Source organism: Nycticebus coucang, chromosome 6 (assembly GCF_027406575.1).
Source record: "Nycticebus coucang isolate mNycCou1 chromosome 6, mNycCou1.pri, whole genome shotgun sequence".
Taxonomy (NCBI): domain Eukaryota; kingdom Metazoa; phylum Chordata; class Mammalia; order Primates; family Lorisidae; genus Nycticebus; species Nycticebus coucang.
In genome coordinates this window covers 7,021,900-7,038,349 of record NC_069785.1, presented here as the reverse complement: position 1 = coordinate 7,038,349, position 16,450 = coordinate 7,021,900, and the positions used below count along the sequence as shown (strand labels likewise).

The window sequence follows — 16,450 nt, the reverse complement described above, 5'->3', positions numbered from 1 at the left end:
ATTTTCAATGACCCCAAACTCTCAAACCTTGATGTTTCCTGAGGAAAAATAAAAACCCGAAGTCCAATACCTGGCCCAAACTTACAGGGAATGTGGGAGAGCCTAAGACAGAGCTTCAGACTGCTGCTGTAAAAACTGCTGCTTACCCTAGTGAGGAAGAAACACTGGTTTGAAAAATTAAAATCTATCAGAAGATTCTATTTCTACAACTTCTATAAAATGTTTAAAGTCAAGTAATGCCATCTACAGGGGACCTTGAGAACGACAGTCTATCGCTACAGCCCAAACTTTTTAAAATTCAAACATAACATCTAAAACTGAGTTAATATCATATTTGGTACCATACAACAAGGAAATTTCAAAGGGCAAGAAAAACTGTAAAAAGGCATGCATGCAAAAAAAAATTCCACCAAAATTCTGGATTAATGCTTCCTAAAATAATTAAAAATAACCCAACTTCATTCCCAAATTCACCCAGCATATGATCCATGGGTCCTTGGTCATGAACTGCGGCAGATTTTGAGGCACAGCTGTGCCACCTCAAAGACTTTTGAAGTTATAACTTAGTATACAGCGGAGAGGCAAGTCACTGGAAGTTAAACCTGCAATAATTTCCTGTTTAATCTCCCTTTCCTCTTCAATAGCATCACCTTTAGCTCCGTGGCCGGCTTCTCTACATCTTCAGATAATTGATTAGTTTATTTCAGTTTTTAAAGCTCAGTCCCAGTTAATTCAAAACACGTTGAATCCAAGGTGGAATCTTTATGAGGGCTTTCCTCCCTGTGCACTATAAGCTCATTCTAATCACAGAGGGTTTGCTTTTCTATATTTTCCTCTCTGCTCTCTTCCCCTTGGGAAGTCGTCGCTACAAGTTTCCAGTTGCAATGGTTCTCAGTTTAGGCTTACATTAAAATTCCATGCTTCTGATTAAATTGGACTAGAATGGGGTCCGAGTATGAGTTTCATTTGCTTTCAACTTTCCAGGTGATCACATGTATAGCCTAGTTTGAGGAACACTGCCTTGCTGTGAGGTAGCAAGCCCTTCCCTAATTGGCTCTGTGTTTTGATAACTGTGCAGTGGCAACCCACACTCACCCACCCACCCAGAGGAGCAGGGCTCATTCCTGAGCAGTTTCCCCAGGCATCAGAAGTCCTCTGGGTTTTGAGCTCACTCCATTTTGGCTGATCCCCAGCCAGTGGCATCACTCCATCTATTGTACCTGCTTTATACCACTCCCCCCGACCCATGCGGCTGTACTTTTCTAGCCCCAACTATGTTATCAGTTCTCAAGGCAGCACAGTAGACCTTCAATACCTTTCTGCCTCACAATCCCCACAAAATCCCTCCAGTTCTATCTGGAATAAGACAACAAATCGGCTAATCTATAAATCCAACCAGAAGGAAAAATGCTGGTCTCCCATTCTTGCAAGTGTCTTGAATCCTGCGTTGCTTTTTCAGGCCTCCTCCTGTGGTCTCACAGTACAGATGCACTCTGTCACCTCGCCCCATAGGGAGGGCCCAAAGGACTAAATTACATCCTCCCACACTGCATTCCTCCAAAAGCACTCTTCCGGGGTCCCCAGGCTGTCTGTGGAATGGTGGTTAGTGACAGAGCATGCTTTCTGAACTGGCACCCCTGCAGTTCTCTACTCTTAGAATGTGGGACTTGGCACCTTTTGACCTGAGCTTTGACCTTATTCCAGAACAGAAAACATGTCCCACTTGACCGTTATCTTCAGTCAGCTCCCACCAAGCAGAGAGAGATGAATGTAGGCGAGTGGTTTACTGAGGAGGTGACAGGGAGTGGAAATAGCAAGATACGGAAGGGAAGTCAAACAAGGGTGATTTTGGCAAAAGCCTGACTCTTCCAGGAAATTCTGGAGCATTACATTTCACCTGTCCGGGGTAAAGGAGCTGGCCTTTCATAAAGTGAAGGGGCACTTCAGGCCAAAGACCCCTAGAAATAGAGTGGGGGGGGCATAAAAACTGTAGGAGAGTGGAAAAGCATCTGAGGAATCAGGGTAGACTCCTATAGTCAATGTCAAATTTATTTTTACGAGTTCTATCATTTCTGAACAAGCTGGAAAAGTGGTCACTGGTCCCACTACCTACTAACTAACAAAGCACCATATATTTAGGTTATATTAACTCCTTGGTGAACTGCTAACAAAATGCTAAGGGCAGTAGAACTAAGTATTTTGAATGAGATCAAAATACTCAGCAAACCTGAAGTAAGCCTGAAAGCAAAGAACTATTCCCCTGACTTTGCACCTTATGTCTCTAAATAGGGCTGTTTTTGCTCTTTCTGGAAAGCAGTCACCTACTTTAGATGTTCATTTTCTTCAAAGCTATTTATGAAACATTCACAAAGTCACAGGGTCTCAAAAACAATGTTTATTTTAACACACAAAATGTGCCATCTAGCACTAATGTCCATAAATATCAGAATTCCACCTGGTTACTTACTTCCCTTTGCAACTGTTATGACTAAAGTCCGGACACTTATTCACAGTGTGAATAAGTAATTACCATGATGACATAAAATAAAAACGACCCAGAATAAAAACTGATTTGATAAACGTATACAGAATTATATTTGTTGCTATTTAAAAAACCTTTCACTGTTTCTTGTGAACAAGTTCATACACTGTGGTTTTAAGCAAGATTTTCCTAGAAGATAGACACAAAGGAAAGGGCATGAGGCTCACAAACACCTAAAACTGAATATCGGGCTTTCTATTCTCATTCTCAGATGAAAAATTTTATAAAGATACTTTTTGTTTCTCCAGTCTCCTGATTTTTCTTAGCAATTCACTACAGGATAATAGTGATTTACTATTTAAATCACATAGCTACATATGATGGAGGAAAACAACTTGGCCAATTAAGTATAAGACTATTTCCAGCTTTTCTTTTAAAGTAAAAGAACATTTAAGGATTAAAGATAGTTTTATTGAACTTCCAGCTTTAAAATAAGTTTTAAAAAACTGAAGTGGAAGATTCATGATAAACATTGTTGCACCATTATGTGCAGTATGAAAACCTTTCAGATTTATTGATTTAGAAGACGAACTGAGATTTACTGATTTGAACTGAAAACATTATGCAATAATAAATATCCCTTTCTAGAAATTTAACTCTATAGTTTACTGAAAACATGTCAAGTCAACCATTCTGCTTTGCTGTTTAATTTTGGCAGAGTTTAGCTTAACCTCAACACAAATTTTTGTTAAGTAACTGATTCTCAATATTTCTTTTAAGCAGAACATGATGCTGAGCTAAGTAACCTAAGCTGATTTCAGGCCCATTGCAGACAAGCAGACAGGCATTTTTCTGTGTTGCAGGCAGCCCACGGTAGTTGTCATCTATATATGGAATCTCTAAGGACATGCGGGGAAAATCTGTGAACACAATCTTCCCATGCTGTACTCACACGCTCCATTCACATCTTTACTTTACCCAGGTTGTTAGAGGCTTGGGGAAGATGATTAAAGGTTTCATGAAGGAAATTTCTATAAAAAAAAGAATGGAAACTTACAAGATTAATTTTTTATTCCTAATTAACTATTTACTGGGTACTAAATACTAGGCAATGTGCCTAGTAGCAGCCAAAATGCAATTAAAGAGAACAATGCATAAATGTTTAGAGATGCTTTTTGTTTTCTTTTTTTTTTTTTTTTTTTTTGTGGTTTTTGGTCGGGGCTGGGTTTGAACCCGCCACCTCCGGCATATGGGACCAGTGCCCTACTCCTTGAGCCACAGGCGCCACCCTAGAGATGCTTTTTAGCTGACACCAAAGGAAAAAAAACAGATGTACTGGATATTAATTAAAAAATTTGTGCTTCGGGTTTGGTGCCTGTGCTCTCCAGCTAGGGCGCCAGACACATACACCAGAGCTGACGGGTTCAAATCCAGCCCGGGCCTGTCAAACAACAATGACAACTATAACCAAAAAATAGCCAGGCATTGTGGCGGGCGCCTGTAGTCCCAGCTACTTGGGAGGCTGAGGCAAGAGAATCGCTTAAGCCCAAGAGTTTGAGGTTGCTGTGAGCTGTGACACCAGGGCACTTGACCAAGGGCGATGTAGTGAAACTGTCTCCAAAAAAAAAAGAAAAAGGAAGTAAAAAAAAAAAAATTCATGCTTCAAAAGACACACTATCGAAAAAAAAAGAAAGAAAGAAAAAGACAACCACAGATGGAAGAAAGTATTTGCAAATCATGTATCTGGTGTCTAATATTGTGAATATATAAAGAACTCTTAGAACTCAAAAGTAATCCCAGAACTCTGAGAGGCTAAGGTAGGTGGATTGCATGAGCTCAGGAGTTAGAGACCAGCCTAAGCAAGAATGAGGCAAGAGTAAGATCCCATCTCTATTAATAATACAAAAACTAGCTGGGCATGGTGGCAAGGTGCCTGCAGTCCCAGCTACTTGAGAAGCTGAGGCAAGAGGATCACTTGAGTCCAAGAGTTTGAGGCTCCTGTGAGCTAGGACACCACAGCTCAACCCCAGAGTGACAGAGTAAGACTGACTCAAAAGAAAAAAAAAAAAAAAAAGTAAAAAATCCAAATAACTCAATTTGAAAATGGGCCAAGTACTACGTATTTCTCCAAATAAATGAAAAGGTACACCTAACATCATTAGTCATTAGGGAAATGAAAATGAAAAAACTACAATGAGATACTATCTCAGACCCACTGAGATGACCATAATGAAAAAATCAAACATAACAAGTATTAGTAAACATAGGGAGAAGTTGGAACTGTCATACACTGCTGGTAGGAATGTAAAATGGTATAATACCTTCAGAATAGTTTGACAATTCCTCAAAAAGTTAGAGTTCCCATATAACCTAGCAATTTTACTCCAGATATATATACAAGTGATTAAAAAACAAATGTTTACACAAAATCTTCTATATGAACAGCAGCATTATTTATTATAGCCATAAAGTGAAACTGAAATGCCATCAACTAATGGATGAGTACAGAAGCTGTGGTGTATTTGTATAAAGGAGTATCACTCAGCCATGGTAGTGAAGTGCTCATGTGCATGACATGGACAAGGCTGGAGAACACCGCACTGAGTAAAAGAAGCCAGACATGAGAGGCCACGCAGTGTGTGACTCTACATACATGACACCTGCAGAGTAGCCAAAGCCATACAGACAGAGATTAGTGGTTGCCAGAGGATGAGGACAGTGCAGTGGGGAGGGAAAGGCAGGAGGAGGGACTAGGGACTGACTGCTAATGGGCACGGGGTATCTTTTAGGGATGATGAAAATGTTTAAAATTCAGAAAACACTGATGATATGCAAAACTATCTAAATATACTAAAACACACCCAACTTGCACATTTTAGAAGGATAAACTTTATGATATGTGAATATTTTTAAAGTAATAGCAAAAAAAAAAGTTTTTTCTTAGCAAAAAAAAAAGTTTTTATATTCAAGAAACTAAAAGTGTATGTCTCAAAAAAATTCTACCTTTAAAATTGCATAACAGCTTCGGCTAAAATTAGATACCTTAAAGCACAAAACATATGTTTTTCTTTCTCTCCAGCACCATACCACACCAGCTGATCTGAACTACCAATCCCACTGCCCTCCCCTTTTCCTTAGACTTAGTCATAATATTTTGTTCCCTAAAAAGTTATATTTGCTAGAATTCACATAATCATAAAACTTCACCATGAACAAATTCAAAGCAAAGATAACAGTAACAAGTGGGAGCTTATTAAATTTAACATACTTAATTCATAAAATTCACTATGCCATGTATTTGCCACATACACAAAAGGTGCTGGGGATACAAAAATGCATGAGATGAAAATTCTTTCCTTCTTTTTACAGGCTCAAATTCTAAGTGTCCAAGGAGGCAACTTACATAAAATGTTAATTGTTATATTAGGTAAAGGAAGCACACAAAAAGGGAGAACATACATAAATTCTATTTAATTAGGTGCATTTTCTCTTTTATGGACAGATATACTTGGTTATATTTTACTTTGTTTAAAAAATTTGGATGACTGGAAAAAGTTCACAAAGTTTAGAACTGGCACTTTAACATCTCAGAGATAAAAGAAACATACAAATACCTAAGCCACTTGCCTGAGGTAATGCCAATTAAAAAGCTATAAAAAAAAAAAGCTATATATATTAATACTGGAAGGGGTGTTTAAAAAGCAGCCTCCCTTATTTAGAGCAAGAATCCAAGGCAAGATAGGTTAAGTCATCTTAATAAATAAATCCAGTGAACACTGAATCCTCACAGATGCTTCTCCACATCAGAATCAAGGTCTACACCTTACAAGCCTAGTGTTCAGTTGATGAAACCTTAGAGGACAAAGAACTGAGAGTGTATTTACCGATTTTTTCTTTCTGATGTATATAATATGAATATCTTCACTTCGATACTCTTCATCATGTTTTTCCAAAGGAATTTTTTCAAAGTCAAAGTCTAGTTGAAGAAGCTATAAATGTAAAAGAGGTAGACTTTAATACAATAATAAGAAATGACCTGTGTTGATAAAAATCAAAAAATAAAAATCAGATGGTGTTTACATGTGAAGAAGTATTGGCTGTGAGGAGATCTTCATGCTTGGTAGTAGTTACTTGGGTGTATATACATGAAAAATTAAGGGGAACAATTGATGTATGTGTGTTTTTTATATTTTATCCCAATCGAAACTGTTTAACAATACAAAATTTTCATTATATGTAGTTTCAAAAGTTCACATTCTTCATATTCAAGAAAAATATAAAAATAAAAAACATTTTAGCATATATATCTGAGGCACTGACCTGCTTTCTCATTAAACCAAAGTAGTTCTTTCACCAGACAAAACCATAGGCCACACAGATTTACTCTCAAGAGGAAGCACTCATATGATGGAATTTTGTCCATAAAAAGAGTTTAGATAACACTACAAGGATGAAAGATACTAAGACTCGTAAGTACTGCTTGTGCAACTTCTAACATTTTCAAAATGAAAAAAATTTAAAAACGAAAATAGAATGGTGGGCTGCAAAAGAGCCTCTCCCCAAGTTCACACAAGCAGAATTATATTTCCCCATCCCAAATTCCCATAACGCATTTGGACAGAGTCACATAATGCCTCCCTGAAAGGCAATCACCATAAACATAATAGAGTACTTACCTCAAAATATTTTTTCTCAATTTCTGGATTTTTTCCCATTGTTCGTTGTTCGTAACAACATATAATACAAGTCTCAGATCCACTAAGATCTTTTAGGGTTTTCAGCAACGGCTGCAAAGACTATTCAAAAAGAACATATTTTTTGTTTATGAGTTTAAAATTTTTCTTCCTTAAAAGGGGGTTGAGAAGATGGAGAGATAATTATATCTCCCTACAATTTATCCATCTCTGAATCAATCTAACAAACCCCACATCATTAAAGCTCTATAACTATTGATTGGTAAATTCCTCTTACTAATCAATCATTATATTGATTTCAGTTTCCAAAAGAATTCAAGTGACTTCAAGTTCCATGGGAAATCAAAAGATATAGACTTTACCCTTAAAACTATAGTTTTACTTAACCTAGTTTAACATGAGATTTAAACAAGCAACAATTTACCCTGACCCTAACTTTAACATGGGCTCATTATTAAAAAATGAATGATGCCCATAATACTAAACAAACTAATAAAGAAATATCATTCTGAGTCTAATAAATCTTGTCATCAATGAATTCTTTACAGTGCAATTTAACTCTCAACACATGGTCAACACGTTAATGGCAAACAGCTAAGAAAAAAAAAGATGTTCTTAGCTTTTCCAAACAGATCTAAATGGAATCCGTAAACATTTTTACAGAATCTTCTAGCAAAATGCATATAACACCTTTTTCAACATGCTTTCACAGGCCTGTATGTTAGCCATGTGTTTATACGTAGTCCCTGGTGACTTTTACCTTCTCTTTATTGCATTATCGTCTGTAAGACAAACATCTCGAATTCAGAGGTGAAGAAATGTATGCTTTAGAACCCATGAAATACGGTTCCCGTCTTTTGAAGAAGAGATTTCGCTAAATACTCACCTCCTCATAGTATATGCAGTCGGCCATCAGTATGTAGTCTGGTGGAGAAGGAAAGTCTTCTATTTCTTCCCCCCTTAAAAATGTCAAACAAATATTTTAACTGTTGCTTTAATAACTTAAAATACTCTTGTTTTATAAATAAGAACTGAAAAGTCCCTTTCCGTGTTTTTAATTAAACGCAATTTAAAGCAAACTATAAATCGACATCTTAACAAGCTGAAAAGCTATACAGACCATTTCAGTACCTTGGCTTCAACAGAACCGGCGACAAGATGCTTGTTCATATTAATATTCATCTTCAGCAAGTCTTGCAATTCCTCAAGATCGGTGACTACAACATCTGCCCTATAAAATAACGTCGCCTGAGGTGTAGGCAGAGCATGGGATGCCTGCAATCGGAGTTTCCCCAACAAAGTTGAGCCCCAGCCTGCCGGCTCTTACCCGAGGGTGGCGGCCATGAGCCCCACGGCCCCGGTGCCCGAACCCAGCTCCAGCACCGACCGCCGGCTCAGCGCGTGGGCCCCGTCTCCAGCAAACCCGGGCGTTTCCAGGTATTTAGAAAGGACAATGGCAGCGTCCCAAACGACGCACCCCACGCCGCCGGAGCCGTACTGCTGCAGTCGTAGTACCGTGCCATCCCGCTTCTCCAGAACTCGCACAAAGCTCCACTGCTGGTCCTCCGACTGAGGGTCCGAGGCAGCCGCCATCGCAGCCCAGCAATAGCAGGCGGCGCGTACAGTGACGTCACATTCCGCGCAGCCCCGCCCCCCGAGGGCCGACCCCTCCCCTGGCGGAGTTGGCGCTACGGCGCGTGCGCGAGTTCACAAAGCCGGGAAGGCGGCACCCTCCGGGCGGGGTCGAGCGCCGACTTTCGCTGCAGCCGCAGGCTCGGCGGAGGCTCGGCCCTAAATCACACGTGGAGGCCTCGGCCAACAGGTAGTTTAAGTCGCTTTACCAGATGGAGCTAACATATATGCTCTTTAAAAAACAAAGCCAACCACAGTGTTTTTACCTAGCTGGAGACAGAAGCGCACAGTAGTTACTGGCCTTAAATCCAGGCAACCCTTAAGATCGCATCTAAGAATAGGTCTTCACTCCTCCGGAGGAATTTCCCAGCAAGCTCCCGGTTTTTCCGCAGGGGTGCATAGAAAGGGTTGCTGGGAAACTGCCGCTTACCCTCTAAGTTTACACACTTAAACTCTTTGGGATTATGTCATTTCAACTGCAAAATATTTAAAATAATGCGTAACTATCTACAGGATTCAACAGTCTTCTCCTTTGTACCTTATAATAAAAACACATATTTTAAAAATTAAGACTGGGGTGATTTATTAATCTTGTTAAGAACTCTGATACAAAGCACAGTAAAAGGCCACAGACCAGTAAATAAACGACGTGGCTTTTGCCTACTTTACAACTGCTGCTACGACACTATCAGCAAAACATGCTTTCATCACTTTGAACCAAGACGTCTGAATGGCAAATAAAAGTTTTACTCACTTCTCTGATTAAAAAGTTTAATAAAGCTTTAAGTATTTCTGTTTAAATATTACCAATCTAAAAAATTTTTTTTAAAAATTTCAGTTAACAGGAGATTTATTGAGAAGGTTACTAGGTTTTGAAGGCAAGGCAGCTGGTTCTTATGCCGTAAGAATTTCCTCTGAACTTATGAATTAGTAAAGTAGCAGATTGTATTATAGGCCTCAAGTCACTTAAATTTACATAGGTTATAAGCAGTATCTTTATACAATATAAACAACTGTACATACATGACATATTAACTTGTTTTCCAAAACAATAGGCAATTCATTAGCTAAAGACACCATAGTCTGCAAAAACAAAAGGCACATCTGAATGAGATATATGCCCTTTTTTCTTTCATAATTGGGTTATGTAGTCTTTGTTTACATTTTGACAAAATAATAAAAACAGTGCATTCTGTTATTTTCATTCTACTTTTCGTTTTTGTCTTCAGCAGCAAATACTGGCATTTAAGACATGGCATTAAAGAGTTTAAGAACAGTTGGTGTTATTCACAATTCTCCTAGATGTAAAAACTATAAGTAAAAACTACAAGATGGCCAAAGAGGTTTAAAAATCAGTAACACCATACCCTTTCTGTGTGTGTAAATTCACTGCCTTAAAAAAGACATCTACTACTCAAATTTGAAAAATTCCACAAAAGCACTATCCCCACTCAGTGCAATCAATGTCACTTTAAAACCATATTTTAGCAGAGTCTACAGTGCAAATATAAATTCTTTATACTGGCCTTTTGGCAGCACTGAGGATCCCAGACAAGGCAATGCTACTGATCACCTGAGGATAATGGTGAAGGACTTTTGTATTTTTATTTCTCCAATTCTTAAAAGCTTATTTGATCAGTAGCATTTTTATAAAAGCATTATTTGTAAAAAGTACTAAAATACTATGCCTTTTTTTTCAAATAAATTAAAAAAACTTTACAAATACCATTCCAGTGTCAATGACTACATATGGCTATGGTCATTGAGGAGTTTCTGCATTTTCTAGCAAAGGTAGTCTGTACAATGGGGGATGCGAAAGCTCCCGTTTGTAAGTCTTTGGTGGCAGTTTTGGCAGGTGAGGGCTTGAACTCTGCCTTGGTGGAACAGGGGGTGCTGGAGGATGAGCAAGATTGTTATGACTAGAGCTGAGCATGTGGCATCGACGTGGTACCCGTGGAGAGGGTGTGCTAGGAGGAGTGCTTGGTGAATTTGGACATGTAGTAACATCTCTGAACCAGTCTGGATCTCTGTGAAGATGTCCCAGTGGAGGCGGCTGAAGATTAAATGGACAGTTTATAAAGTGTTCTGGAGGCCGCAAGGGAATTGGAGGAGGAGTATCTGGAAGAGAGTCTCTTGGCGGTGGTGGAGGTGGACTGTGCAGGGGCCCATCAAATGCGCCAGCAGGAACAGGAACTCTGGGTTTTACCTTTGGAGGAGGCGGCTGTCTCGGTGGAATAGCAGGAGGGTCATCATCAGATATCGTATTTCCCTCAAAAAAAAAAAAAAAAAAAGAGCAATTAAACTATATGTCTATTCTCTTTAAAAACTTGTAATAACATTTTTTTTCCAGAGGTGCAAAATAGATTAATTTGGTTAATTATCAGATTTATGAGTAAGTTACTCCCAGTTTAATTCAGGGCTCAGTTTAATATTTTTATACATGAGGTTTTTTTTTTTTGGGACAGAGCCTCAAGCTGTCACCCTGGGTAGAGTGCCGTGGCATCACAGCTCACAGCAACCTCCAACTCCTGGGCTCAAGTGATTCTCCTGCCTCCGCCTCCCAAGTAACTGGGACTACAGGCACCTGCCACAACGCCCAGCTATTTTTTGGTTGCAGCCGTCGTTGTTTGGCAGGCTTGGGCTTTGATTCGAGCCTGCCCACTCAGGTGTATATGGCTGGTGCCTTAGCTGCTTGAGCCACAGGCGCCGAGCCTATATATGAGATGTTTTAATTGAAATGTTAGAACTTGAAGTCAGGTTATCATGCTTTATGTATATGTTTCAGAAATGATGTATTTTAATTGTAACAATAGGTAAGTAAGTGAAAATAATATACAGCTCTACAGACATTAAAGGCCATGATCTCAAGAGGACCTTAATGTCCAGCTTCTGCCTACTGGACATCTACTTCTGTTTTCCCCAGTGAGGCCCACAGTAGTTAAGTGTGATACAGGGACAACCAGCACCAGGAGGGAACCCATTTGAAAACCAAATTCTTGAGCCCCACCCTAGACCTACTAATCAGAAGCTCAGGGAAGGGGGGTGGGGGGCGGCAACAATCGCCTTTCCTTTGATTCTGATATATCCTGAAATTTCAGAAGCATGGGTTTCAAAGTTTGAAGAATGCTTTGAATACTACCAAAGTTCTTTCCAGAAAGAAAAGGTACTTCTGACTATCTGGCAATCCGCCTAGCCTCTTTTTTAGAAAAGGTTTTTGTGAGGATTAAACAACTACTTAAAGTATTTTCAAATATAATAACCTAAATGTTGGAAAACCTTAAAGAATACCCAAAGTATAAGTGACAGACTCTACCACACTAAGCACTATTTTGAAGATTTCCAACTCTGAATAAGTTGAAGCAAACCTAAGTCCTGGGGACTACCTTGGAATTTGAAGCATCATGATCAAACTTTTTTCGAGGAGGAAGTGGAGGTGGAATCAGTGTCTCTTCACTTAGTTTATGTAAATTACCACAGGAACTGAAGAAAGACTCTGGAGGAGGAAAAGACTAGTTTAACCACAATTCACAGTGTAATTATAAAACAAAACCTCATCACAACTCGTGATCACTTCTGCTGTGGCCTTTGTCACACTGCATTGTCTGTTAGCTGACTGTTGTTTTATCTGTCTTCTGCATTAAACGATAAGCTTTCTGAGGGCAGCCTCAGTTTATTTCTGTATCTGTAGCAGCTGGCATAGCACCTGCTATTTGACAGGTACTATACCTAAATGAAGGTGTTTAATTAAGATTAGTAATGAAATTCTCCCCGAAAAGCCTTTTTAAAATTTAAACAAAAGAAAATAAAAACAAAACACATTTGAATATACTGTAGTAACTTGCAGAGAAAGACCTAATCAGAGAACACTGTATTTCTGAAGCAGCTAGAGTTGGGTACGTTACTATACAAGTGATAAAACTTCCATATGGGAGACCTTAAGGAAGTGTATCATTTCACTCTTTCTATTTACAAGTTTCTCATTAATACCATACATGTTATATTAACTACATTACAGGAAACTTATAAAATAGTAAAACATGGGAATATTACCCCTAAATGGGTCAACTAGACATAGATTATTTCATTTCGATTCCTTTGTTTTCTTCTTATGATTTAAAAAAATCTGTAATTATGGTCCAACCCCCCTCCATATGATATCTCTCTGTATATGTACACACAGTTTTTATAAAGACAGTGACTACTTCTTGTCATTATACTAAGATTGGGTACATGGGAGCTAGTTGGAAAAGAGGCTGATCAATTTAAACATTGTAAGTGAACTGCTTATGGGAAATCCAAGTGAAGATGGCAAACTAATTGTTGTCTTTCTTCCATAAAGAGAAGGAAAGAAAAAAAATTGCTGTCTTGATCATGTGACTCTGCAGTCACATGGAGGTCCTGTAGCTCAGAGACCAAAAGCAGGTTAGGCAGAGCATTACCTTTTGCAGATATGCCCAGCATCCTTGCCCTGTCTTTGGGAAACTCCTCTTGGTGGTGGCGTATCAACACCTTTGGGTTTAGTCAGCTGATGCTGCCCAGTGCCCCTCAGTTCCAGTTCAGAAGTGGGCATGGGACTCACTTTCTTACTTTTTGTACATGATTAGTTTTTTTATCTACATCTTTTTCATGCATGCAGCCTCTGCTTCAAGGAAAGCAGACCTAAGCCCGTGACTCCAGTGATGAGGCCTGATTAGCACAAATCAATCAGAGTAATCCCATTGCTTTAGCTAGGGAGATTGGTATAACTGTAGGCATCTGAATTAATTCAGACAAGTGAAATTCGAAAGGTGATTTTCTGGTGGCTACTAAAAAGGAAGTTCCTTGTTCTTTTGTTAAAGTACTCAGTCATTCTCTCCAACTCTGCACCTCTCTTTACCACGTGACTGAACGAAGACACACATAACCTTTGCTGCTCTTGCAAGCAGTCTTGTGACCTGAGGGACAACAGCCTTAGATAAAGCAAATAATCTGAACCAAACAATGAAGAGCCAAAAAGAACCCTAGTCTTTAATAACATCATTGAGCCACTGAACCAACAGCCAAAAGCAGCCTTGTTCTAGACTTCCAATTACGTCTGTCAGAATGTTTGCTTATGGGTTAAGCCAGTCTTAGATGGCAAAAGACAAACACACTCATGGAAGCAGAAGACATCTGAATGATAATGGGCAGCTGTGAGGATTTCTGAATCTGGATCTGACTCTCAAGTCACCACTTAGTCGCCACGTTATAATTCTCCATAGTAAATCCTGAATAACCCTTGCTGAAGTGTGAATACAATTTTCTTTTCTTTCTTTCTTTCTTTTTTTTTTTAGAGACAGAGTCTCATTTTGTTGCCCTTGGTAGAGTGCCGTGACGGCTCAGCTCACAGCAACCTCCAGCTCTTGGGCTTAGGCGATTCTCTTGCTTCAGCCTCCCGAGTAGAAAGAGGTGGAAGGGAAGCAATTAGGGTGATCAGAGAGGACCTCACAAAGGTAACACTGCCCAGAAGCCTGCTAGAGGTGAGGAAGCAGGCCAGAGGTCAAACTGGTGAAAAGTATGTGAGCAGGAGTGGTGAACGCAGAAGTCCTGCAGCAAGGTGTCCTCCTGTGTTCAGGAGGCAGAGTAGCCAGAGCAGCGCTGAGGGCACAGAATGTTAGTGATGAAGACTGACAGACTGGGTAGGCCTTGTGGATTTATTCCACGTGACACAGTGAGCCACTGGAGGGCTTGAAGCACAGGTCTAACTTACATTATGAAAGGATCATTCTGGCTGCTATACTGAAAACATACTGAAGTGGGGAAGATGAGAAGTTAAGATGCTACTATAATGAACAAAGTAAAAAATAACTGTGGCTTGGACCAGGGTGGCAGTAATAGAGACGGTGAGAAGTGGTTAGATTCTGTACATATTTTGAGGGTTATCAAGATTTGTTGGCTCAGTGCCTGTGGCTCAAGCAGCTAAGGCGCCAGCCACATACACCTGAGCTGGCGAGTTCGAATCCAGCCCGGGCTTGCCAAACAATGACGGCTGCAACCAAAAAAGAGCCGGGTGTTGTGGTGGGCACCTGTAGTCCCAGCTACTTGGGAGGCGGAGGCAGGAGAATCACTTGAGCCCAGGAGTTTGAGGTTGCTGTGAGCTGTGATGCCACAGCACTCTACTCAGGGTGACAGCTTGAGGCTCTGTCTCAAAAAAAAAAAAAGATTTGTTGATAGCTCACATTTGGATCTGAGAAAAGGAGAGAAGTAAAATATTTTAATATTTAATATTTTTGGCCTATGTTAAGTGGATAGTTGAAATTAGAATTAAGATGAGGTGGCAGAGGAACAACTTTGGAGGGGATAAGAAGCAGCTCAGTTTTGGAGATGTTAAACATATGTAGACAGAGATGTCAAATGGGTCACTAATTATGAGTCTAGAAGTCAGAAGAGAGTTTCTGGCTAGAGAATAAACTTGGGAATTATCATCATACAAATCAAGTGAGTAAGGAAATAAAGAGATCCAGGGACTGAGTAACAGTTAACAAAAGCAGTGCTAACAGTTTGCGAAGATGAAATGGAATCAACAAGAGAGACTAAGGAGCTACAAGTGAAATAGGATAAAAACCAAGGGCATGGATGACAACATGACTTTCTTCAAAATATTGTCTGGGTCACTTGTATTAATAAAGGAAAAGACTTTGTCTTTCTTGTCTGCCACTAAATCCCTAGTACTTAGCAGAGTAACTGGTACAAACTAAAAATTTAAAATTTTTATTGAATCAACACGGTCAAAGGGTATGAACACTTTTATGGTTTGATATGTTATTTTCAGATTGCTTTCCAAAATGGTAGTAATATACCAATTTATATGTGATAAGTAATGTAACTTTTGATATATTAAGAAATATATATTAATTTAAGACTAAAATGGCACCTCACTATGATGTAACTAAACTTTCTCAGATTTCTAGTGAGTTTGCACGCTTATCTATTTCTGTTTCTTCACAAGATGTATTTCCTTTGATGAGAACTGTCTATGCATGTCCATTGTGGATGGAATCTTGCTGTTTTCTCATTTGTCTGAACATTTTTCATATTTACTATAAATATTTTATTTCTTTTTTTGGAAATTTGTCTAAGGATATTCTGAATTTTATGCAGTTATTCTCGATATTTTCTATTAAGTTTCAAAACGATATATATATATATATTTTTTTTTTTTTGCTGTCGCTGTGGGTAGAGTGCTGTGACATCACAGCTCACAGCAACCTCAAACTCTTGGGCTTAAGTGATTCTTTTGCCTCAGCCTCCCAAGTGGCTGGGACTAAAGGTGCCGGTCACAACGCCTGGCTATTTTTGTCCTTGTGGTTGCAGTTATTGTTGTTTTAGCTGGCCTGAGCCGGGTTCAAACCCACCAGCCTCAGTGTATGTGGCCAGCACCCTACCCACTGAGCTATGGGTGCCGCCAGTATTTTCTTATCATATGGAAAATGTACTATCATTCAAAATAATGTCTATGATTCCTGGTTATAAAATGGCACAGGGTTATAGGTTGAACTGTACCCCCTCCAAAAGAAGACATGCTGAAGTCCCAACACCCGGGTACCTGTGACTGTCACCTTATTTGGAATATGGTCTTTGCAGATGTAATCAAGTTGAGACGAGGTCATTAAAGGGGGCCATA

General features: G+C 39.3%; 2 protein-coding genes across 4 annotated transcripts in view; both read right to left on the bottom strand.

Annotated features, from left to right (window-relative positions):
• Positions 1–2,360: 2,360 nt before the first annotated feature.
• VCPKMT (valosin containing protein lysine methyltransferase) lies at positions 2,361–8,806 on the bottom strand. 3 transcript variants are annotated; one of them, XM_053596087.1, is made up of 6 exons: positions 8,504–8,806; positions 8,297–8,407; positions 8,063–8,135; positions 7,159–7,278; positions 6,367–6,471; positions 2,361–3,513 (listed from the first exon to the last, which is right to left on the bottom strand). In XM_053596087.1, exons 1-6 carry the CDS (start codon positions 8,767–8,769, stop codon positions 3,499–3,501), a joined length of 690 nt encoding a protein of 229 aa, XP_053452062.1. In that variant the 5' UTR covers positions 8,770–8,806; the 3' UTR covers positions 2,361–3,498. The 3 variants fall into 3 exon arrangements, 2 of the variants coding, with proteins under 2 accessions (XP_053452062.1, XP_053452063.1); XM_053596088.1 differs by lacking the exon at positions 2,361–3,513 and adding an exon at positions 3,731–5,142 and having other exon boundaries at positions 8,504–8,775; XR_008380861.1 differs by lacking the exon at positions 2,361–3,513 and having other exon boundaries at positions 6,375–6,471; positions 6,803–7,278; positions 8,504–8,775.
• A 559-nt stretch (positions 8,807–9,365) lies between these two features.
• The window catches only part of SOS2 (SOS Ras/Rho guanine nucleotide exchange factor 2), an 80,181-nt gene continuing 73,096 nt past the window's right edge, over positions 9,366–16,450 (bottom strand). Inside the window, exons 22-23 of the mRNA XM_053596079.1 lie at positions 12,192–12,301; positions 9,366–11,077 (exon numbers count right to left, since the gene is read on the bottom strand). Of these exons, the coding sequence (XP_053452054.1) occupies positions 10,568–11,077; positions 12,192–12,301 (620 nt within the window). The 3' untranslated portion in view covers positions 9,366–10,567. The remainder of the gene's footprint in view (positions 11,078–12,191; positions 12,302–16,450) is intronic.

Coding starts and splice junctions, on each gene's coding strand:
- VCPKMT (XM_053596087.1), bottom strand. CDS start 8,769: ATGGCGGCTGCCTCGGACCCTCAGTCGGAGGACCAGCAGTGGAGCTTT. Junction 8,408..8,503: donor CTCATGGCCGCCACCCTCGG/GTAAGAGCCGGC, acceptor GTTATTTTATAG/GGCAGATGTTGTAGTCACCG. Junction 6,472..7,158: donor TTGAGAAAAAATATTTTGAG/GTAAGTACTCTA, acceptor TTACATTTATAG/CTTCTTCAACTAGACTTTGA.